At 36.9% G+C, this 25,638-nt stretch overlaps 1 protein-coding gene across 5 annotated transcripts in view; it reads left to right on the top strand.

Moving 5' to 3' along the window:
- Positions 1 to 19,649, top strand: part of LOC145775695 (myoferlin-like) — a 213,718-nt gene extending 194,069 nt beyond the window's left edge. For 2 of the 5 annotated variants that reach the window (XM_082587039.1, XM_082587043.1), the window contains 6 exons: positions 1,373 to 1,519; positions 1,594 to 1,784; positions 1,926 to 2,110; positions 2,645 to 2,754; positions 2,833 to 2,980; positions 16,595 to 19,649. In XM_082587039.1, coding sequence (XP_082443165.1) covers positions 1,373 to 1,519; positions 1,594 to 1,784; positions 1,926 to 2,110; positions 2,645 to 2,754; positions 2,833 to 2,980; positions 16,595 to 16,687 — 874 coding nt within the window. In that variant the 3' untranslated portion in view covers positions 16,688 to 19,649. Of the gene's footprint in view, positions 1 to 1,372; positions 1,520 to 1,593; positions 1,785 to 1,925; positions 2,111 to 2,644; positions 2,755 to 2,832; positions 2,981 to 4,525; positions 4,617 to 11,761; positions 11,787 to 16,594 lie in introns of those variants that run through there. The other 3 variants (XM_082587040.1, XM_082587042.1, XM_082587041.1) reach the window with 3 other exon arrangements.
- The last annotated feature ends 5,989 nt before the right edge of the window (positions 19,650 to 25,638 follow it).

Here is a 25,638-nt window from a genome sequence, read left to right as displayed (position 1 = left end):
TTTTAAGCGAAACTGCATTAAAAGAGCGAGTTTTGCCAATACCAAACATTCAAACATCTCAGCCAGGAATTAGCAACAAGAAAACATAGAGACTTAGCTTTATTACCGAAAAAATGCCGAAGAAAACATGATCTTATCTTTTTGCTATGCCACCGGATAGCACCATTTTACAGGAATATTTATACCCATATTTTTGTTGAAAATACTCTCAGAATACACCAAATTTAAAGTAACTTTTCAAGATTTTCTGGGGGTGGCCCCCCAGATCCCCCGCCGCTGGGTGTCGCCTTTGGCAAACACGCCGTCAAAACCCCCCAAATTCCTGGCTACGCCATTGATTGTTCATATCTGTTTTATCTTTTTATTACTTTTTAATTCATTTTCAAATTTTCTGGCCCCCCCAAAAAAAACTCCTAGATCCGCGCCTGCTGTGATGCATTAAATATATGGCTGGTCACAAGTGTACTCATTTATGTTTCTTTTACATCTGTAGGCTAGTCTAAGATTGCTAAATCGCGTCCCATAAAGTGCTTATTTCTTAAGCTTTTTTATTCGAAATAGGTTTTCAACAATACAAGTTGCATGCAAATGTATTTCTTGGGAAACTTCTTTCATTTATAATGCATAATAATAGTCAAAACACTAGCAGTTAGACAGAAAAACGCTGCATTACTGAAGGTGTCCTATAGGACACCGTGGTAATTCTAGGGTGTAAAAAATTCCGGTAATTCTAGTGTTAAGTTCCATGTTTCTGCTCCGTATGTCATTGTTGGGAGAATGCATTGATTATATACTTTTCTTTTCATTGAGATCGGTAATTTACTTTTAAATATTGAGCTTGCTCTTCCAAATGGCTGCCAACCAAGTGCAATTCTTCTTTTAATTTCTTCTTCTTCATCAGGTGATGTGGTTACTATTTGGCCAAGGTATGTGTATTTGTTTACGTTTTGGAGATTGGCTCCATCTAATGTGATGTTTTGGTTTCTTTTGACATAGTGATTGAACATAACTTGTGTTTTAGTCAAATTCATTTTGAGACCGACCTCTTTGCTTGTCTCGTCGAGTTCAGTCAACATTGTTTGGAGTTCATTGGGTATTGAAGATATCAAAATGATGTCATCAGCAAACCTGAGGTTGGATAGGTATTCGCCATCTACTTTGATACCTTTTTCTTCCCAATTTAAATTTTTGAAAGTTTCTTGTAAGCATGCTGTGAAAAGCTTAGGAGAGGTGGTGTCTCCTTGCCTAACACCTCGTTTAAGTTGAAATTTGGCTGAGTCTTTGTGTGGTCTGATGAAGGATTCTATGGTTCTATTTGTATGATTCTATGATTGTATTTGTATCTAAAGATTTATTTTGTTCTATTTTTTAGACATTTTGTTCGGGTGATTATATGGAATTGTAGTGACATCCCAATGATGGACACTTCAATACTTGGCGATAAAATGAGCGACATTTACTTTAAAGGATGGATCAGTGGATTGGAACATGATCAGGAAAAGACCGACGTTCATTACAGGTTTCTTGCGTGCACCGCCACATTCAATTACCACCTAGACCTCTAGTTACTAAGCTGTTTGAGATAACTTGTAGATCGCTAGATGGAACGGGAATGTTCAACTGGAGATTTGTCTTCCCGTTCGATTACCTGCCTCAAGAACGTTTGCACTACGTATCTAAGAAAGAACACTTGTGGAGTTTGGACAAAACAGTGACCAAGTTTCCGCCTGTCTTAAATTTGCAAGCCTGGGACAACGACGTGTTCAAGCCTAACGAGTACATTAGTAAGCTTTCTTACACTACAAATTTCTGAGCAAATAGTTATATTGTTTCACCTGATACTACATATTATTCGAAATTCATTCAATCTTGACAGTTGCTTGACTTTTGGTGAAAGTTTAAAGTAAATTTTACTTGTTGTACAGGTGAAATATCTCTTCCATTAAACAGAATGCCAAAGTGCTCAAAGTTTCGACGAACCTGCACACTTGGTAACATTCCAGATCTGCAAGGCAACTGCAATATGGACATGATATCAATGTTCGACCAGAAACTTCTGAAAGGATGGTGGCCTCTTTACAAGATAGAAGACGGAAAAAGAAAACTAGCAGTAATCACACAAACCTTGAATGCAGCGTTTACTAAATGGCTTGAATGCTTTCTCCGCAAAGCCGTGCAACTTCTCAAGACTCAACATGTGCTGTAGATAGCACAATCTGATTGACACTAATAACTTGATAAACTAATCTCGTCAATATGATTTGGGCAGAGATGTTACTTTTTTAAATCATAAGCAAACTATGAGCCAGTATTTGCTTATAATCTCATTAATGTATTGACCAAATATTTTGGGCTTTGTGCTGCTGTCTCATAAGCTTACATGTTAATTCAGCACCAACTGCTGCAACTTGCTGAATCATTTTGTTTATTTTGCAATGCTGCTAATGGTAAGTCTTTCTGTTTTAATGCAAAATTTCAATACACAATAGCATCTTGTTAGTTGTGCTCACCGACATTGCTGTAGTAATGTGTTTCCATGTGCATTAGCATGTGATTTTTGTTGTTGTGGGTTGTGAGAATTGAGAATTAACTTGACCTTCAATTTGTATCAACGGCAAAAAGTGAATTGCAATTTTATTTTCAGGGAAAACTCGAAATGTCTTTGGAAATCGTCACAGAAGAAGAACACGAAGAGCGCCCAGCCGGTCAAGGTCAAGATGAACCGAACCTGAACCCGAAACTAGATAAACCAAAGTCAGTGATTAGCACTTAAGAATGTTGTTGTTGAATTGCATTAAAGTGATAAACAATACTTTTGTTCATTGGGTTTAGGCGGCCGGCCACTTCGTTTGCCTGGTTCAGTTCACCTCTCAAATCACTCCGTTATATTATTTGGAGAAAGTACAAATGGATTATCCTTGGTATCCTTTTCTTCATCCTGGTCGTAATCTTCATCATTCTCTTCGTTTATTCCTTTCCGGTCAGTGTTTTTATGATTCTTAATTTAGTTATTTTATTAAAGTTGTAGTAGCTTACCATATGATCTTCTTCATCATCGCGAGAGCATCCGGGACCGAGGGTCTATATCCTTTTATCACCCCAGATTCACGATGTTCCCGGACGACACGGTAAAGTTACCAGAGAGCAGCCTGACTTTAGTTTCATCATCCAAGACACGCATACTTTCCACTCCTTTAGGTGGATTGAAGATGGTACAGTCATTCATGATGTGGTCTGCGGTCTGTTCCTCAGCACCATATTCACAAGAAGAGAAAGAGGCCATTCCATATAGGTACATGATTGAGCAGATAACCCTGACTTCAGAGCGAAGACGGTTGAGGCGCACCCATGCCTGTCTTAGTAGTGTCAGGCCGATGGGACGGGTGTCGGAGATTAACGAACAGACTCTGGTGGTTTTTGACTTTCATTCAGATTCCCATTTGTAGTCCGCCCAATTAACCGCACCGTTGATTAAAGTTGAGCGGCGTTGATTAAAGTTGATTAAAGTCGGCACAAATGGGTGTCTTGATTTCAATCGACGGAGGTGCTTGTTTGCAAGAGCAAAGACCTTCTCAGATAGCCACTTCATCTTGTTCAGATTTCTACTTGATAGGATACGGATCTGACCGGATATGGATCAAATATAGTGGCTGTCTGGGTTGGAGTGAAGAAGAAGGTTTATCTCCAATACCCGTCGATCGAGAAACAGAGCGACTTCTTCGCGACAAAGCTCAGCAACTTGGATGACAGCAGGAATTGAAAGATTGTCCAATAGCGTGGAACGCAGACATCCGGTCACTGTTCGCAGGGCGCTGTTAAAAGCAGTGTCGATGTTGTGGTAGTGAACACTGCGGTATCAAACAGGTGCACAGTGCTCTGCTGAGGAGTGGACAAGGACTAAGGTTGATGTTTGCAAAGTGTCAGCCCACGCTCCCCAGCTGGAATCTGCCAGGTGCTTGAGTGGCGCAACGCGCGATGACAGTTTGTTGCACATTGGCCGATCTTCATAGCAACTGTCCATACAAATCTTCAATATATCAGCTAAAGTTATGTAGGCTAATAACGTTATAGCCTATATATGTTTATTTGTTTCGTAACATTTTTTTTTATTTTCCCTTTATATCTTAAATTTTTCTGAAGGTGTTGCGACCGTGCCAAATTTTTTTCAACTCAATAACTTACTTCGATCACAAGCACGTTTTAACGTTCGCGTTTTGTCGCTTCTACCTTTTTCTCGACCTTTGCTATGTTGACGTGTATTGTTTTGATATGATGGTTAGAAATAAAAACAACTGAACTGAACTGCGATACTTGAGCAATCTGTCTAATGTCACTCCAAGGTATTTTGATTTGAGGGACAAATTTTCTATTGTTCCAGACATTCTGCTTACTGTCAGCTTTTTGAATGTATGGCATTTAAAGTTTTAATAAAAAGATGGAAATCTGCTGCCACAGTTCAGTTTCGCTGTGTTTCAGTCGCCATTTCTGTAGATAAGCTGAGAGGGTTTTTATGTCCTGGTTCAAGGTGTTTTCTAGATTTTACCACTGTAAAGTGGAGAATTGCCAGGTCGTCTGCATATGTGTATCTTGCTGAGACCATGGGCAGGTCGTGGGTGTAGATGTTGAAAAGAAGTGGAGCCAGGACCTATCCCTGTGAGAAAATATTTTTCATGCGTCTCAGTTTGCTTCGCCGTGAATTGCTACTGGTGGTGAGGGTGAAGCTTTGGTTTCTGACAAGTTACATGATCATATAGACCCTATGTCGGCCAGGAAACAGGCGAAGCAGCGGTGCTATACCGAGGTGCGGTGCTGTACTAAGTTGTAAACAGCTGTGAGATCTAAAAAGGCAGCGCCGGCCTTCTTTTTTGCTTCAAAGCAATCCTTAATGTCACGGGTGAAGAGTATGACCTATTATATGATGATGGTGGCCGTTTACTTCGCCGTCATTAATAAATTACCAGTCTACAAGAATTAAGTCAAATAAAAATAATTAGTTTCGCCAAATCGCAGTACAATAGTAATAAATATACTGTAATTCAATGTTAAAAAAACAGTAAAATTACTCACTCTTGTACTGAATTTTCAAGACATACTGTGGTAAATGTGTAATATTTACCATGTTTTTAACCATCAAATTCAAATTATTAGAACATTGGCCGATACCTCGGAGAATTTTAATTTGCAAATGCTTTGCAACTGTGCAAATTCAAAACCTAAATTCTGCTCTCACGGAATTTAAGCCACGCTTCCTGTTAACAAATGCCACTCTCACGGAACTTAGTCTACCACATCCGTATTTCTGAAGCGACATGACTGTGTGACCGTTCCTCTTGCATACCTCCCACCATATTACTGATAAAAAGGCACTACATTATGAAATGAGGCGAGGAATTGAAAAATACTCGCAACGTACTGTAAATAAACCAAAATAATTTCCATTTAAAAACAGACGGAAAGGACGAAACAGCCTTTCAAAACAAAACAGACCGAACGACTCTCGAACAAGAAGGTAAAAATCACGACAGGAGAATGTCGCTTTTCTGGCACCGTCAAATAAACTAAATTGGTTATAGTTAGACAGGATAAGTAATTCTCAATTTCCAGAGTAAGAGCTTGTAACTCTGATTAAAAAAAATACATATTTAACTCGTTCAATTTTGTAGCCTTTCAAAAACAGTCTTTAAAACAGAACAGACCGAACGACTCTCGAACAAGAAGGTAAATATCACGACAGGAGAATGTCGCTTTTCTGGCACCCGTAGCAATAAACTAAATTGGTTAGAGTTAGACAGGATAAGATGCTCTAAAAACACAAAAAGCTCTAGGACCAGACAACATCACTAATGATCTTCTAAAAGATGCTGGAGAGACCATATTGAAAAGGCTAGCAAACCTCTTCACTGAAAGCCTTCAGCAGGGAAAGACTCCGGAAGCCTGGAATACTGCTATCATGATCTTGCTTCACTAAAATATTACATTAGATGGAGTCAATCTCCAAAACGTAAACAAACACCCATACCTTGGCCAAATAGTAACCACATCACCTGATAAAGAAGAAGAAATTAAAAGAAGAATTGCACTTGGTTGGCAGCCATTTGGAAGAGCAAGCTCAATATTTAAAAGTAAATTACCGATCTCAATGAAAAGAAAAGTATATAATCAATGCATTCTCCCAACAATGACATACGGAGCAGAAACATGGAACTTAACGAAAGCACTAACACTCAAACTACGCACTGCGCAAAGATCACATGAAAAAATACTCTCAGGCATTACATGGAAAGACAGGAAACCAGCCAAATGGATACGACAACAAACACAAATCAAAGATATCATTCAAACAATAAAAAGTTTAAAATGGAATTGGGCAGGACATATTATGCGAACAACTGACAAAAGATGGACAAGAAGAGCTACTGAATAGCTTGACAATAAACGCAAAAGAGGGAAACAGAAAGCAAGATAGCGAGACGAACACTACCAATCCGACAAGCCTGCCGGCTGTCAAAACCCCCTGTGGTATTTACGTCTTGACAACATCTGCAATTTGTGTTTGGTAGTTATGCCATCTGCTGCTTGATTAAGAAGCGCGATGCCTCTGGCACCACAAGCATTCTTTCCTTTCAACTGCTTTGCCAGAGCGTCGCAGTCTTGTGTTTGAAACTATATGTTACAGTAGAAGTTTGTGTTGTATGCCTACTACGTTACCTAATGCTATCAGTTTGTCTTTAGTCTTATTGTTTTGTATTTCTATATTTCAGTGAATAAAAGCCTCAATTGGTTATTAAATGTCTCATCACAATTTTATTCACTTGTATTAATGGATAAGTTGCTGCGACCCAACAGACTGGAACTCCTTCCAGAGGAGCCCGAAGCAAAGAAAATATACGATCACTGGAAAAAAACTTTTGAAACTTTTCTAACTGCGGTTGAAAGAAACGAAGGAAATCAAGAAAACATCGACAAGCTGGGGTTACTAGCAAACTCACTCTCACACAGAACCTACGCCTTCATCGCAGATGCAGGGACCTACGCCGCAGCAAGGACAGCACTCGACAATGCTTATCATAAAAAGAAAAATGTTGTGTTTGCTAGACATTTATTAATGACCAGAGTTCAAAATCCTGAAGAGACCATCGATGAATACATTCACGCATTACGTCAACTAGCAAGAGAATGCGAATTCGAAAACGTAGACGCCGAGACCTAAAAAGACGAAATTACAAGAGACGCTTTTATTAATGGCATCAACTCCAATACAATTCGACAGAGATTACTTGAAGAGCAAAAATTGGATTTACCAACTGCCATTAGAAAAGCTCAAATGCTGGACCAAGCCAAAAAACACTCAAATTCTTATTTAACTAATTCACCCCAGCGTGCTTCATCCATTTCTAAGCAATCCAGCAGCGATGTGAAAACGGCAACAATGAAACCTACAGTTTCTAACCGATGCACAAAGCGCAAGTGTTTTTTTTGTGGAGGTAATCTCCATACCGGTGGCAGATACTTCTGTCCAGCGAAAGACAAGCTTTGCAATGCTTGTGGCAAGATCGGTCATTTTCAACGTGTTTGCCAAAACAACCTTCGGAAAGCAGCTGCAATACCATTTGCAGGCCAGAAGTCCCCACTTGACGATGACAACACAGCCCATGATGATGCTGAAAAATCTCACTTGTATTCTGTTCTTGGTACAGTCCCAGAATGCTTAAACAAAACCACACTACGTACACAAATTAAAGGGGTGGATTTCGATTGCTTGCTGGACACAGGTGCATCCGACAACTTCATGAGTGCCAAAGCTGCAAAATTTATTAAACTGCAACCTCAAGGCAAGCCATCTAAAGTTTCAATGGCTTCGGACCAACTCACTGCACAAGTACTGGGGAAAGTGTGTACTGACGTCAAACTTCAAGAGAGAAAGTATGCCAACGTCGTCTTTGGAGTAGTACCAAAACTTTGTGCCGACATCATACTAGGCCAAGGTTTTCTAAACCAGCATGAAGAAGTTGTGTTCAAGCTTGATGGATCACAAAGAAAGTTAGTGATCGGAGACTCTTACTGCGGAGTATCTGCCTCAACCATGGAATCTCCTCGTTTATTTCAAAGTTTGGAACCTAACTCCAAGCCCATCGCTACTAAGTCTCGGAATTTCAATCAAGAAGATCGTAAATTCATCCGGGAGGAGGTAAGCAAACTTTTGTCCGAGGAAATTATCGAACCTTCTTATTCACCTTGGCGAGCGCAAGTGCTGGTTGCAAGAGATGGACGACATAAACCAAGAATGGTTGTTGACTATTCGCAAACTATAAATAGATTTACGTTACTTGATGCTTATCCGCTTCCTAAAATAAGTGATCAAATTGCGAAAATCGCAGAAGGATCTGTGTTTAGCACTTTAGATTTAAAATCCGCTTATTATCAAATTTCGCTTTGTCCTGCTGACCGCCCATTTACGGCTTTTGAAGCCGAAGGAAAATTATTTCAATTCACGCGTTTACCATTTGGTGTTACTAACGGTGTGTCGTTTTTTCAACGAATTGTTGACAAACTGATCGAAAAGCATAATTTGACTGACACCTATGCCTATCTTGATAATATAACTGTGTGTGGCAATGATCGAGCAGATCATGACGCGAAATTAAACGCCTTGTTTGCTGCAGCTAAAGCCGAGGGCTTAACTTTTAATGAATCGAAATGTGTTTTTGCTCGTAATGAGATTGACTTACTGGGTTATAGACTTTCACGCCGTAAAATCAAACCGGACCCCGAACGCCTTAAACCCTTGCTCGAACTTACCTTGCCGAAATCTAAACCAGAATTACAACGGGTTTTGGGAATGTTTTCTTACTATGCCAAATGGGTACCTGATTTCTCTGAAAAGGTTAGACCTTTAGTACAATCCAATCTATCATCTTCTTTTCCTCTACCCTCTGACGCTATTAAAAGCTTCGAAACTTTACGTGAGGGTCTTGCATCTGCTTGCCTCACCAGTGTCAAAGAAGGAATTCCATTTGTAGTGGAGTGCGACGCTTCGGAGCATACCTTAGCTGCCACTTTAAATCAGGGAGGGCAACCTGTTGCCTTTCACTCTAGAACATTTTCTCGTTGCGAAGTAAACTATTCAACTGTAGAAAAAGAAGCTTCGGCTATCATGGATGCGGTTAGAAAGTGGAGCCATTTATTACATGGCCGCAAGTTTACACTTCTGACAGATCAAAGGGCCGTTTCCTTCATGTTTGACCCAAAACGACTAGGTAAAATTAAAAACAACAAAATCCAGCTCTGGCGTGCCGAATTGGGAAATTTCGATTACGACATCTTGCATCGACCCGGTAAAAGCAATCTAGTTCCAGATGCGTTATCCAGAGCGTGTACCCTATCTTCTAACTCGCCCGATCTTACCAAAATCCATGAAAAACTTGGGCACCCTGGCATTACACGTTTGTCCCATTTCATTCGCACTAAAAATCTGCCTTTTTCTATGGAAGATGTCAAATATGTTTGTTTGCACTGCAAAGTCTGCGCTGAATTAAAACCTCGATTTTATCGTAAACCAGCCGAATTGTTGATTAAATCGATGAGACCATGGGAAAGACTTAGCATTGACTTTAAAGGACCATTCGATGGCAGGAATAAGTATATGTTGATTGTTGTTGATGAATATAGTCGCTATCCTTTCGCATTTGCATGTAAAGACATGACTTCGCCCACTGTTATTCGATGCCTTGGTCAACTCTTTTCTTTATTTGGTCATCCATTGTATATCCACAGCGACCGAGGCTCTTCATTCATGTCTCAAGATCTCAAGCAATATCTTTCAGACAGAGGAATTGCGAGTAGTCGGAGTACACCATACCACCCTACCGGCAACTCTCAATGTGAAAGAATTAACCAAACTGTTTGGAGAACTGTCAAACTCTTGTTAAGAACGTATGACCAGCCTGAGAGCTGCTGGGAGGCAGTTCTACCCGAAGCTCTGCACGCAGTACGATCTCTCCTATGCACTGCAACCAACACCACTCCCCACGAACGATTTCTGGGGTTTAGTCGTCGAAGTATGTTCGGTCAATCTCTTCCTAGCTGGCTTATCCAGCCAGGACCAGTCCTACTCCGACGTTTTGTCCGAAATAAAAGCGATCCGCTTGTGGAAGAGGTCGAGCTATTGGACGCAAACCCGAGTTTCGCCCATGTGCGATTTCCCAATGGTCGGGAATCTTCCGTCTCAACCAACGATCTTGCCCCAACACCTAGAAAAGGATCAAACAATGATAACATGATTTCTACTCCTTCTGAATCTCCCTCTCAAACTTCACTCACACAACAAAATCGTACATCAGAACCTCCATGTACACAACAAAACCCTTCACCAGAAACCGCAGGTACACAGCAAAATCTTACACCAGATATTGATGCAGATGCTCATACTTCTTCGGAATCTAATCATGAAATGACTAAATCTCCCTTAACCATTTCTACGCACCCGAGACGTTCTTCTAGAGTAACTAGACCACCTGAAAGATATGGTCACAATATATACGATGTTTGAGGTGCTTGTAGGTAATGCATTTATTTATCATGTATGAAATGTATCTGTTTGTTATTATATCGTTTTGTCAATTTGTTATTGTATTATTCGAAGATGGTGTTCCGAAGATGAAGGAGAGAAGAATGTGGTATTTACGTCTTGACAACATCTGCAATTTGTGTTTGGTAGTTATGCCATCTGCTGCTTGATTAAGAAGCGCGATGCCTCTGGCACCACAAGCATTCTTTCCTTTCAACTGCTTTGCCAGAGCGTCGCAGTCTTGTGTTTGAAACTATATGTTACAGTAGAAGTTTGTGTTGTATGCCTACTACGTTACCTAATGCTATCAGTTTGTCTTTAGTTCTTATTGTTTTGTATTTCTATATTTCAGTGAATAAAAGCCTCAATTGGTTATTAAATGTCTCATCACACCCCCCCTTTCAAAATTTCTGGCTACGCTACTCATCAAAAACCTTATAAATGTTTGGCTTAAAAGTTGCAGGATAAATGTGTTTATATCTTCTTTAACCCATCTTAATACGAGCTGTTTTCGTACACGGAAAGCACGTCACGGGCTATTTTAGCCCCGTGCTAATTAATCGCTAATAACTGGAGCTATGAAAATCCCATAGCCAACATATTTTGCAAGATAATAGCCATGTGTATTGTGCGTATAGAAATTAAATCTTACATTTTAAAGTAATTGCACTAACATTTATATTGCACTAACATTAACATGTATATAACTAGCATTGCACAAAAATGTCTAGCCACCTGAGACGAAATGCTTGTTGTGAAGGGCAGGAAGGTAGAAAAATGACCAGTTTAGGTTTAGAAAATTTGCAAAGAATAAAAACTAAAAAGTCAAGAAATTTCACATTTCTAGCATATTTCCTTCTGTGAAATATTTCAGTACTAGAGTGGGGCGTCCTCATAAAGCCCGTGTCGCTACAGATAGGGTTAAAATGTTATATTTTTCTGTAGAATTCAGAAAATAAGTTTTTTTTCCAAAATTAAATGTATTTTCTGTATTATTTTCCAAAGGTTTCGCAAAAGTTAGCCTACAATTGGAATAAATTTTTGGGGATTCGAATGCAATTATTTCACTAAAAAGGTTACCAAAGTGATAAAAATACAAAAAAAATTGTATTTAAAAGCAAATTAAATAAAAAGATTATAATTGTTACAGTATTATATTATAATCTTTTCCACAATAATTGTATTTCTTTACAGAAAATCGTTGCAGAAAAAATATAAGGTAAAACCGCATGATCGATAGTTTGTAGCACGGATTATTTACTGTCATAATCAGCTGGAACTTGTGCATGATGCTTTTATTATTTAAACCTAAATTAGACATTATGTATAGAACTTGTTTGCAGTGCTATCCATTTCTGTTTCTGAGAAAGGATTCTTGGGAGTTCCCATTGACTATTAAGAAAGATAATGTTTAAGAATTTAGTACTTTGCAAGTTCTGCTCTGCGAAAAGATCTGTATTAATTATTTTAAACAGCTATATTTCGCATGCAAACGCATGCTTTAGAAACTACGTAAAATACAATATTTATTCTGTTTTAAATATTGAAACCCTGTTTTTTTCAATTCTTTTATTTAAGACTTTAGATGGTTTTGATCATGTAAAAGTATGAACGCGATAACATAAAACTTTGAACTTGTCAGCCTACAGAAATTTGTTTTGTGGCAATTTAACGCCAATTTTTTCTCTATGGGTCTATTTTGGCTAGCTGACCTCAAAGGGGGTTGGTTTGTTCTACTGAACTAGTACATTGAGATAAATAAAACTGCTCAAGATAAATCAATTGGATTTTCACATATGGGATATTCCTCTGAAAATATTATAGTCGAATGTTTGTTCAAACCATGGCTTGAAAGACAAATTATTCCACGTTTAGTCATATTTTTTAGTTTGTCGTGAGAAAATGCTTATTATTTAATGTGGCAGATCAATTTCCATTTGTGTTATTTTAAACCTTAACTATAATTTGCTCAAAGTCTCACAAAATCTTTTGTTTGAGAGATTTATTTTATCATTTGGGGGTTTTTTTTGGAAACAAAGAATAAAAAGTGGGACTAACATTTAAAAAAGCTGTCTTTTTATTCTCTTGTTTTCGTACACCATACTCTTTTTTTCCTTACCACCTGTCTTTTTTATTGTTGAATTTATGATCATGTTTGATATTTTACCTTTGTATGTACCAATACCAGCGCTACCAGGGTTTCCAGATTGGTTATTTTAAGCCCAATTTGATGAAATTGGCTTCTATATGCCTTGGCTTAAGAAATTGCGTTTGAATTTTGGCTTTTTTTTGCATTTTGCGTTTGAAAAGGGAGGTATTTCGAATGATGCAAAAGCATTTCGGTTTGCAGTATACAAACTTAAGGATTTAGCTTTGTAGCCTGTGCTATTACTTGCTTCTCAACCCCTGTGAGTAATGCTGAAGCGCAAAGAAATTTTTACTGTTGTCTCTGCTTCCAAAACTAAGGCCACACCAGAATGAGGGAAAATATGCTTGATTTATTTGTAATAATTTGAGCAGGAATGATATTTCTAAAAGCATGTTACAAGGACTTAAATGCTTCCAAAGAAATGCTGCAAATATTTACATCCAACATTGTGTGTTGACATGGCTCTTGACATGATCATACTGAGGATGCTGCGATAGCGAAATCGATTTAGGATTAAAAAATGAGGCTGGTACATTGTTTGTTGCCTTGAGTAGCAAAGACTATACTAACATTGTGTGTGCATCATATGATGAATCCTCTTTTCAACTCATTTGCAGAAGATAGCTAACTGCTCTAGGCCGCTCTAACTGCTAACTGCTCTAGCTAACTGCTCTAACTGCTCTAGGATAGCTAACTGCTCTGAGCTGAGTCGGAGTCTGCCTCGCTTTCTGACCTAGTCTTGTTCTGAAACGATCCCTGTTCCATATCTAGAAAGCTAAAACTTCAATTGCTAAGGTAACAGGGATCAGTAGTCAGTAGATGTAACAGAAAATATATTTCGCACTTGTTAGTGCATCGTCAGTTTTGATCTTGGCCGTCGTTGGATTTTCAAAAAATCGCCGAATAGGAAAACTCACCGAAAAAGGTTGTCGCCGAATAGCGAACTTGCCAAATCGGACTCGCCGAAACGGGCCATTCCTGCATTTGCTTGTAGACAAATGACAAAATAAAGACATCATTGTACATTACAATATACTAGCTAATACAAAACTGATCAGAACTGGCAAGATCAGAACTGACGATGCACTAGCAAGTGCGAAATATATTTTCTGTTACATCTACTGACTACTGATCCCTGTTACCTTAGCAATTGAGGTTTTAGCATTTGCAGAAGACTTAGAACTCTTTTTGTGCTGAAGTGTTTGTTTTAGCAATCTTGCAAAATGTGTGATTCCAAAAGCCTATTCCTGGTCTGTTAATTACTGTGTGAGGCTAGTTGCTGATCATTAAATAAGAAAAATTAGAGAAAGGGTTTAAAGTATATTTTGCAATGTTCTATGTTGTTGATTGTAAATGCAGATTCACAGCAAGCGTAAGTACATAACTCCAGTTGATGGTATTGAACAATGTTGCATAAAGATAAACAAATTTAAACATATAAACAAATTGTGGAAGTATAATTCAAAAATTATACTTCATTATCATTATTGTTGAGTCCAGTTCACGTTACAATAAAACTCAATAAAGCTTGTACATTCCACAGTACTAATTATGCTCCTGGGCGCTGCACATGACGATAGTGATAAAGTAAGTTAATACGGTATTTTTTAAGTCATAATGTTCAGTGAAATAGAGTGTTTTCAAACAAGTTTTGAATTCATTTAAATCTTCAGCTTCTTCTACGCAAATAGATAAACAATTCCAGCCGTTGGCAGTAATAACTGGGAAGGTGCGATTTCCATATTGCGTCTTGCATAAAGGGTTACACAAGAGCAATTGATATTGAGACTTAAAGTTCTAGCAGATTTATTAAGTACAAGTAAAGTGTCATGATAACTTGGAGCTAAACCATAGAAAACTTCATTAACTGATAAGACATATTTTGAACCGTACAAGATACAATACAGGTAGCCAACGCAGAGACGTTAATATAAGTTAATAATGGAGACTTGCCAGGTTGTCCGCGTATGCGTATTTTGAGGAGACCGTGCTTGGCAGGTCGAGGGTGTAGATGTAAAAGAGAAGTAGAGCTGAGGCTGATCCCTTTGGGAAACCATTTTTCAGGCGTCTCAGTCTGTTTTGCCGTGAGTTACCGGTGGTGAGGGTGAGGCTTTGATTTCTGACAAGTTCCATGGTCATATGGACCATGTGTCAGTTTGGAAGCAGGCAAAGCAGCTTGCATGGCCGCCGTGCCATACGGGGTCGTGGGCAGCTGTAAGATCTAGAAAGATAGCGCCGGTCTTCCTTTTTGCCTCAAAGTATTCCTCGATGTATTCGGTCAAGAGTGTGACCTGGTCTACAGTGGATTTCCCACGCCAGAACCCAGCTTGCTCCTTTGAGAGGAGTGGGTCGATGATTGGATTGACGCGAGCATAGATCAGCCGATGGAGAATTTTGAAGGGTAGCACAGAGCTGAAGTCTGGTATACATATGCACACTCACTCAATCTTGGCATCAGCTGGAGATTGGTCGACACTTCCGGCTCTCATACACAAACGTGGCAATGCCGTGCTTCCTGTTTAGGGTAGACTCGCTAGCGTGTAATTGGAAATAACTAGCCGATCTACAGAGGTGCAGTAGGTCTATGAGAGGAGGATGACAAGTGCCTGGTTGGTATGCGGAAGCTGCTCCACTACTTTCATCTTGCTTGTAGTGTGGCCTTCAATTTTGAGCTGCAGGATGGCAGGGTGTTTGAACTTGTTCTTTGCCCCCTGTGGCTGACGTTCGGGTTGAGTCTCTTGGTTGACAAGTTTCGTTTCTCATTTGGTTTAAAGCAGATGTTACTTACAGGTTGGGGAACGAGGAGCCACTTGTCGTTCATCTACTGCTTATGCATCAAAACAGGCAAATGTTGCGAAGATTTAACCAGGGATACCTGGATTTAACTTATACCTTGTGTGTATAAAAAGCAAGTGGCTCAAGTGAGAACGGAGATGATGCTTTTGCATAGTTTTTGAAAGCATAGTGTAGCCTGCAAAACTGGCAGTAGTGCCATTTGGATGATGGCATCTGCATTGTCGTCGGTGCTTGGCCGAACGGTGAGAACATCTGCACGGTGCTCTAATGGACATTACTTCTACAGCGATCTCGTAGAGCACGTGGCTGTGTATTATAACGATAGCCTATAACTTCCACGCTAGCCATCAAGACTTTTCCAACCAAAAACTGTTTTTCACAGTCGAGTGCAGTAAGAGTTAATAGCGATAGACATGAGTTTTGCCCATAAGACTATGCTCATCACCGGTGCAGCAGCGATCGAGAATTTTGTGGCATGAATTAGTGGTGCGATACTGATGAGTCCAGCCTTGTGGGCAAAAAACAACATGCCTATCGCTGTTAATTCTTGCTACACTCGACTGCCGAAAAACAATTGTTGATTGTAAAAGACTTGGTATGGTAAGCAAACTGTAATGCTCGCTGTTCTATAATGACAACTAAGACTTTTGCTCAATCACCCCCAGGTTAAGCTTGCATTAAAAAAAAGAAGCATCCAAAAACATTATCTGACAAAGACTTTTTTTTTTTTTGCTGATTGACTCTTGAAACAACATTTGGTATTTTTTTCCTAATTTAGCAGTTGTTTTTTATGTACAATTGTTTTTTTTTTTAATCTGGCAACCCTGGTTTTGTTAATAGAAGTTGCGCGATGCTTGTTTAAAAAGATTATTCTAGGATAAATGATCGGCTACAACAGCAAGTAAAACTTGCGCAACTAAAGTATCATACATTTGAAAACACAAAATGTTGCGCGCTGCTTGGGCTATGCAAATTGTTTGTGACAAATATAGAACGTATGACGTGTAGCATATTTTACAAAAAACTGTTATCAAACGATTTTGTTAACATGTGATTTCTAACTGCTTGATTTCTTATTTCAGATGGGAATGACTGTACATACCACAAGGTTACTTCCTGATGCATTTTCGAGAGAGTCAAATCATTTTTATGATGTATTTTTTTTACATGTTTGAGAAAGCTTGTAAGCTACTGTACAACAAACGATTTCTTTGACTGATGATACTGTTACTTGGTGGGATGAATTTATTATGCAACGTAACAGGCGTAGTCAGAATTTTAAAAAGTTTAGAAAGTTACACTGCAGTTAAGTTTTGATTTGTTGCCGACTTCACAAACATCTCGTCTTTATTTTTAATTTTAATTTGCATTTTTTTGCAAAAGAAAAAGATATTTGTCTAAGAAAGTTATTTTCAATCTTTTGAAATTTTGTCATGTGCCTGGATATTACGATTCATATTTTCTAGGATATTGCCAGGGAATTCATAAAAGTACGGGATGGCCTACTTGACAAGCAAAGAGAGCGTTGTGTTGCCAGATAGAGATATGTTAAACGTTTAGAAAAAAAATAAATTTTTTTAAATATTTTTGAAGTAATGGTCGCCTTAAGCTTGTCCGCTTAAGCCAGCCTGAAGTCTAACGTTGCACAAAATTGATTTAAAGCAATTTATGATTATGTCATCTTGCATAAGGTTCTAATTTTACGTACAAACCTTACACAAAAAATACAGGTTAAGAAAATATATTACTGTACTGATCATCAGAAGGTCTTATTCAAATAGAATCATCATCATCATCATAAATATTACTGTACTGTATATTATATTACTTATTATATTATATTACTATAGATTCACGGGTCGGCAACCTTTAGCATTGAAAGAGCGATTTGGTCTCGTCTCCATCAAACTAAAACCTGCTCTGAGCCGCACCATCAAATTGACTGCTTACAGCAAAAACCTAATGCTTACAGGAAAGCCTTTTGTTTGAGTTATTCGGCCGCACCCTGTAGAACTGATTTGTAGTTACCATTCTAACAGCTGTCAACTCTTAACATGACTAGGAAACACAACTAATCGGTTCATGATCAGATATAACATAGGCTACGCATATTCTTTTAATGATTTATTTCACGCAGTTAATTGATTATTGCAGTTTGATTATAATTGCACCACAATGTGACACGAACTAGTACAAAAAAAGTATCACGTGAGCTAGAGCGCAGAGATAAAAGAGCCGCATGCGGCTCCGGAGCCGCAGGTTGCCGACCGCTGCTACAGATTATAGTAATGATTAGTAACAAATTATACAATGCACTGGATGGATGAGATCACTAACGAGGAAGTGTAGAGATGCTCTAGGTGCACCCCTGGCGTCCTCATCACAACTATCAAAAAAAAGCAAATGACATTTATCGGGCATGTCTATTGTCTACCGCAAACGCGGAATTGAACACTTGGCAATGATGGGGCGACTTCCTGGTTAGAGGCACCGGGGGCATTCACGTTTGGAAATCTTCAAAAATCTTTCAACATGGACCAACCAAAATTTTGAAAACTTATTTAGAACTATGGACAATCGATCGTTGCGGAGACTCATGGTAGCCGACGCCTTATTTAGGCATGGCCGATGATGATGATGATATTACTAATCATTTGAAAACAAATTAACCAAACTAAACTTAAAGTAGCCTACTCATCAAGAATATAACGCTAGAGATGGGCAAGATCACCGAGATTATGTGATATTGAAGATCAAGATCGTGTATTTTTGGCCCGCAGACACACAAATCATACAAATTCAACTTGCATTTTTTTTTATCAATGAAAGCAGTATTTTCTCACAATGCTCGACGAGAAAAGTAAGAACCATTGTTGTATCATAATTGCAAAATCAACTATTATTGCCAGAAGTGATGCAGTCTGGGTGCCAGTTTTGCGGTTTTCTTGCCAAATTGGGCTAGTTGAAGTTGCCCACGCCCACATCTGCATATAGCTTCATGTTTCACATGCCGAAACCTGTAAATTCTTTTTAGATTATAAGTTTTATCTGTAGGACAAGTTAACTTTGCAAGCAACGTAATGGTTTGATAACTGAATAACAAAATCGCGTGAGATTAATTTAAGAAAAGTTTTCACCACTAAGTTTTGCGTTATCGCTATTGTAACATATGAACTCTTCTGAAAAGTTTGAAAAATATCTGGCAACACTTTTGTTTACGCATACTTTGCTTTTCAGGAAACTCAGCCTAGTTGGACATCTCGTACTTTTATTAAACCCTAGATATTTCAAACGCACAAAATGATGACAAAGAAATTAAATACTTTGACAATATCAAGACAATTTGAGGACTGAAATATATGCCGACATTAATTATTAACATTTATTCATAGCTTGTCACGCCGGTGTGAGAGCCAGCTAAAACCAATGTTTGTAATGTTAAAAATTAAAGATATATAAAATTATGGGAGTTCACAAAGAAGATCGCACCTTATCAAACATGATTAATGCGTTGAAGAAGATCATTACAATTTAACACTACTCGATGGACGCTGGATGGACTCCTGATGAGACTACTCGATGGACGCTGGATGGATTCCTGATGAGACTACTTGATGGACGCTGGATGGACTCCTGATGAGACTACTCGATGGACTCCTAACATCAGCATCATCAACTTTTGTCTATATGTTGCAAAAATTTTTAAATTTTAATCATTTCGGAAAGGCCTGTTGGGTTAACATCAGCATCATCAACCTTCCTGCTGTGGTTTAAAGAGATCTTCACGAACAATTACGTTGAAATAATTTTTGATTTGTTTGCAAAGAAAATTCATACTCATCCATGAACGCATTATCATGGTTGCATCCAAGCATCGAGCATAATGTTTTTACTGTATATTCAAGCATGATGGCTAAACTTGTAAGATTTTGTTAAAGTTAGATTTATTGAAAAGGTTTCACTTTTTGGTTTTTAGAAATGTTGGTCTGTTTTTAAGCCAGGCCGCTAAAAACGTAAAAACTCTAAAGTATATACTATTCCATACCTTGTGCAAAGTTGTTCTCTAATTTTGATTTTTAAATGAAATAATTGTGTTAATCAAACTGTTATATAAGTTTCAAGTATGTTAATAAATTGTTGTGCTATAGATAAAAACACCTTTGTTTTCGATTTTTTTAGAAGTAGAACAGTTCCTTGTAGATAAGATTTTGATCGCACATTTTTCCAGCCGTAGATTAAAATTTCAGTTTAAGATTTGTTAATGTTTAATCAAGCACTTAATATAGATGAGTCAGTTAAAAGCGTTTTATCGGCTTCATTCAGACGCCTGCAACCCGCGGTCCTCCGTGCGCTTGCGTGATAGGCCTACGCAGTGTTGAAAGTGTAGGCCTACACATTATACGTGTACACTTTCAACATTGTACACTATGAAAGTGTTATCATCATCCAAATTTGGTTTTGTCCCGCTAGTGGGGGTGGCTGATTCTTTCCTTGCAGAGATTGTCTTCATTCTATTCTTGTCCATCGCATCTACTTCCTTCAGTCCGACTCATTCTTCACCTGTTTTATCCATCTTCTTTTTGAACGTCCCCGTTTCCTCTTCTCATCTACCTTCAAAGGCAATGCCTTTCAAAAAAACTTCTATTTTCCATTCTTAGTACATATCTTTACCATCTAACTCCGTTTTCCCTGGCTAGTCCCTGGCCCTGGCCAGTATTAGAATCACGTATGAGACCACCTTTTACGGTGGAAACAGTGGAACTGTCTGTAATTCCGTAATGCTCTTAGCTCACACCAATTAGGCACTTTGTTGACACCTTGCTGTTGCATTGTGCACTTTTGTAGTTGATTACCACAGTAATGTGAGTGAGAGTACAAAATGTACTCTATTATGTTTTATAACAAAAAATCGCTTCGCTAAACTACGCGATATAATGAAAAAGCATTTTATTTAGGTGTAGGCTAACTGCTGTAACGAGATTGTAAGGTTAAAACAAAGCTAGCATATTTTTTATCTTTTCTGCCTAAACCAGCGGTTCTCAACCTTTTTTTCTATTACAAAGCGGTTTTAAAATAAAAATAGCTTTGCGGATCGGCAATAGGAAAAACGAAGTTTGACATCTAGTTTAATTTTTTATGGCGGTTTGAACACACTTTAAGAAATATTGGTAAAATAGACAATGTAAAAATCGAGATCAGAAAAGTGTGTATGATATTACGTTTTAAAATTTTTTTCTTTCTCGGCCACAGAAACATTTCAACAATTTATTTGTAGGCTTTCAGTAAAATTTCGAAAATTCCCTTTCAGTATCATTTCATATACACATTTCACATCATAACTCCTTTAATGAAATAAGTCAAACTGATTATTAGGTGGTAGCCACTTTAACAAGTCGAAATTCTGCCACTGAAATTGACTACAATGCAACCGCCAACCAATCAGAACGTGTTATAAGAGGCAGTGCCGGTCTTTGGGATGTGCAAACCGTGCGATCGCACAGGGCCCGCAAATTAGGGGGCCCGCAATTTACTCAGAAAATGCAGTAATTTTGTCATTTTCAAAGGAAAAATTCAACAAGTGAATTCAGCAAAGGAATTCGCAACAAGAAAACATAGAGACTCAACGAATTCAACCTATTTCGTCGCCTGAATATTTCGTACCATGAAAAGATCGAGAAAAAAAAAACGACATAGCCGAAATCGCTGATCGGAATTGCCGCAAACATTTCAAAATTTCTCGATCTTTTCAGGGGACGAAATAAGTCAAAATTTAATTTTGTTACACGATTTCAGGGGACGAAATAGGTTGCATCCAGACTCAACATACTGTAGAGACATAGCTTTATTTCCGAAAAATGCCAAAGAAAGCATGATCTTATCCTTTTACTATGCCACCGGACAGCACCATTTCACAGTAATATTCATACCTAAATTTTTGTTGAACATGCTCTCAGAATGTCCCAAATTCAAAGTATTTTTTCAAAATTTTCTGGGGGAGCCCCCCCAGACCCCCCGCCGCCCCTCCCCTTTCAAAGTACCTGGCTACGCCACTGAATTGGATTATTGTCATTGGGGCCCGCAAAAGCATATTCCGCACAGGGCCCAAAAAAACCTAAGACCGGCACTGTAAGAGGCTACCGTCCAATTGTGACCCTTCTAGCACTCATCCAGAGAGTTAATGCTTGTTTTGAACTTTATTTGGTAATTACAGAAGAAAAAGAGCAATAGCAGTGGTGAGAATCGAACACGCGTCAATGAAGTGACTACTTTCTAGCCCTAACCCCTAAGCCAACCAGCTGATAAAAAATACATCACTTAATTTGCTTTCTATGATCTTCTTTTCGCCATTTTTTACGTCACTTAAACCGTAGCTTATGAGTGGTTGGCGGTTGCATTCTAGTCAATTTCAGTGGCAGAATTTCGACTTGTTAAAGTGGCTACCTTGTTAGGTAGTTAGTGAGCAAGGTGATTACTTCTGAATACAGTATTTATAAAGCTGTTTCGATTGTGACTTTTTTGAAATTTTGATGAACAGTTTTAAATTTTTTTTTATTCAAATCTGTTTACTTTTAGTATTGTTATAAGGCTGTAAACCTTTATTTTAGTCAACAAAAAGTGTTTTTCTTAAAAAAATGTTTGAAAATTCATGTAAAATAAACTTTTGTTTACTGTATGAAATGACTTATGAATTGTGTTCGAAAAAAAATTTTGGAAACATTTTTTTCAAATATGTTTACTTTAAATGTTGTTTCAAGGTTGTAAAACTTTATTTTAGTGTATAAATAGTTTTCGAAATTATTTTGAAAAAAATTTTTTGAAAAGATTTTTTGAGAACAATTTTGTGCACAGTATGAAATGACATATAAAGTGTCTTAGAAAATATTTGGAGACAAATTTTTGAACAAACTTTTTTTCAATAATATAATGTTTTAAAGTTGAAATTGTTGTTTTAATGATATTGTTTTAAAGTTGATATTGTACTTTGATATTGTTTTAAAGTTGAAAAGCTTCATTTTCCACAACAAAAAATCATTTCACTGTATCAAAAAATTTAAATTAATTTTTTTCACACTGTACCAATGACGTAGGAAATGTCTTAGAAAAAATTTGAAATCAATTTTTGGACAAGTTTTTTTTTAAAGATTCTTAACTTTATTTATGGTAAAAAAAACTTAGACAATTTGGAATAACTTGAGTCGAAAACAAAGTTCAAAGTGAACTTCAGCTTAAAATACATGCTAAAGCTGCTTGGCAGCTCTCAGTGCTTATATAAGCATGGTAATAAACTTCTGTTAATTGATGACTTTTTTACTTTCTAAGTTTTAGGGGTGTTAATATGTTTTGGAATTGTAAAACATTCTTTATGAACATGAGCAAAATAATTTACTGTATGAAAAAATCTTAGAAAATTTTGAAAAAATTTTACTCTATGAAATGACTTGTGGAATATTTTAGAAAAATTCTTGAAAAAGATTTTGGAAAAACATTTTTTTGACCAACGTTTACTTTTAGTATTGGTTTCAGGTTGTAAAACGTTATTTCAGACAACAAAAAATGACTTCGCTGTATAAAAAAAATTTTCACTCTATGAAATGACTTGTAAAAATTTTTTCATTCAATTGTGTTTACTTATAGTATCGGTTTATGGTTGTAAAGCTTTTTTATAGACAACAAAATATAATTTTACTGTAAAAATTGTTCTCAGTATAAAATTTCTTGGAAAACATTGAAAATAATTTTAGAAAGAAAAGATTTTTTTAATAATCTTAACTTTTATAATGAAATAAAGTTTGTTAGACAATTTGTTATGACTTTAATGGAAAACAAAGTTCAGAGTGCGACTAGCTTAAATTTTAGACTATCGCAGTAAATAAAGCTACTATGCAGCTCTGAATGCAAGCATTTTAATAAACTTTTGTTAACTGATAACTTTTCCACTTCAAACCAACTTTTGGGGTGTTGACAAGTCGTGGAATTGTAAAACATTATCTTTGAACATAAAAAAAAGCTTATACTGTATGAAAAAAAACTTAGAAAAGATTTGAAAAAAAATTTTTGTTTACTGTATGAAATGAATCATGTGAAATATTGTGAAAAAGATGTTGGAATATTGTTTTTTTGAATTATGTTTGCTTTTCGTGTTGCTTTAAGGTTGTAAAACTTATTTTAGACAACAAAAAATAATTTTACTTTATGAAAGAAATTTTGAGAACTTTTGAAAAAAAAATTTCACAGTTTTCACACTTTTTACAGTATGAAAGGACGTGTGAAATATCTTGAAAAAAATTTAGAGAAATGCAACTGTTGGTACAAAAAGTTGAATTGACAGCCTCTCCCCCCCCAACCTTCAAAGGGTTAATATTTTGGCTTTTAGTATAGATTGAAGTTCGTTCGACAATTTGCAATGACTTTAATCGAAAACAAAGTTCCGAGTGCGATTTTAGCTTAACATTCACGCTATCTCAGTGAGAAAAACTGCTTCGCAGCTTTCAATGCTTATATGAGTATTTTAATAAACTTTTGTCAATTGATAAATTTTTTACGTCAAACCAGTTTTAGCGGTGTAAACATGTCTTGGAATCGCAAAACATAACGCAAAATTCTTACTGCATGAAATAAATGAATATACCCAACCTATGGTATGCAGACGATATTATTTTGTTGGAGGAATCAGCAGAAGCACTTACTGGATACTGGAAAGGAACAGGAACAACCGGAAAGGAACAACATGAAATTCTACACAAACAAGACGAAAACGATGATTATTACAAGAAAATAAAATGTACCAAATTTAAATATTACTATTGACGGAATGCTGGTCGAACAAGTCTAAAGCTTTACCTATCCGGGACAAACAATAACTGAAAATGGCAGATGCAATATGGAAATATTGAGGCGAATGAAAATAGCAAGAAACAACTTCGTAAAAAATGAAAAAGACATTAACAACACGCAAAATTAACATCAACACTCGAAAACCAATTATGAAATGCTATATATGGCCTACTTTACAATGCAGGAACATGGACACTATCATCACAAATGGTTAGTCGACTTGAGGCATTTGAAATGTGGATTTATAGAAGAATGCTTAAAATTTCATGCAAGAATAAAATCACAAACAAAGATGTACTATCTAGAATACAACATGGAAATTCTACAAACAATTAAATCAGGAAAATTGGAATATTTTGGCCACATGATTTGCAATACTATGTATTCAAAGACAACGACTAGAAAGAAAAATGAACGCCAAACGAAATAGGGGGCAGACCACCAAGAATTTGGACTAATGTTATTGAATACTGATCAGGACATTGCAAAACTATTGTAGAAAAAACTTTGGTAGAGAGTTTGCTTTGTTGAACCATAGAGAAATAAAACAAAGTAACTTCAGCGGGTTTAACATGACGTATTGCATACACAAATATAACATAATTAAAAATAAAGTCTAAGGTTTTCGACACGTACGTGTGTCCTCATCAGGAATTACATATCTGCAATATACATAAAATAAAAATTGTAAGGTAAATTTGACTTTGCACTATAACTGTAACTGTATACTAACGACACTCCAGACTAAAAAGCACAAACTGAACGAGTGACACAGGAATGATTACAAGTAGATCATGGAAACCTTAAAAATCAAACGTAATAATCTTCAGTATCTCAACCGGTAGTTATTCGCCTGTGGCTCATCGTTCCTTTTGTGTGTGTTCTAATTGTTTGTCAAATGCCTGTAGTTTACACCGCATGTGATCTGTTTTTCATCGTATAATATTCATGACGTTAGTTTGAAACAAAATAAATTGGAAAGTTTCTAAAAAAATATTTTTCACTGTATAAAATAACATGAAATGTTGAAGAAAAAATTAGCAAAAAATTTTTGAAAACATTTTTTCTTTCAATAATGTTCACTTTTATTTCGTAAAAAAACTTTCTTAGACAACTTTTAATGACGTTAGTTTCAAAAAAAAAGAATTTTTAAAAAAAAACACAATTTTTTTCAATAATGTTCACTTTTAGTACGTAAAAAACTTTCTTAGACAATTTTTAATGACGTTAGTTTCAAACAAAAAGAATTAGACAGTTTCGCAAAACAAAATTATTTTTCACTGTATGAAAT

The sequence above is a fragment of the Aplidium turbinatum genome, chromosome 8 (assembly GCF_918807975.1).
Source record: "Aplidium turbinatum chromosome 8, kaAplTurb1.1, whole genome shotgun sequence".
In the NCBI taxonomy this organism is placed as follows: domain Eukaryota; kingdom Metazoa; phylum Chordata; class Ascidiacea; order Aplousobranchia; family Polyclinidae; genus Aplidium; species Aplidium turbinatum.
Note: the sequence above shows the minus strand (reverse complement) of the source record. Positions and strands in the feature narration are given on the sequence as shown.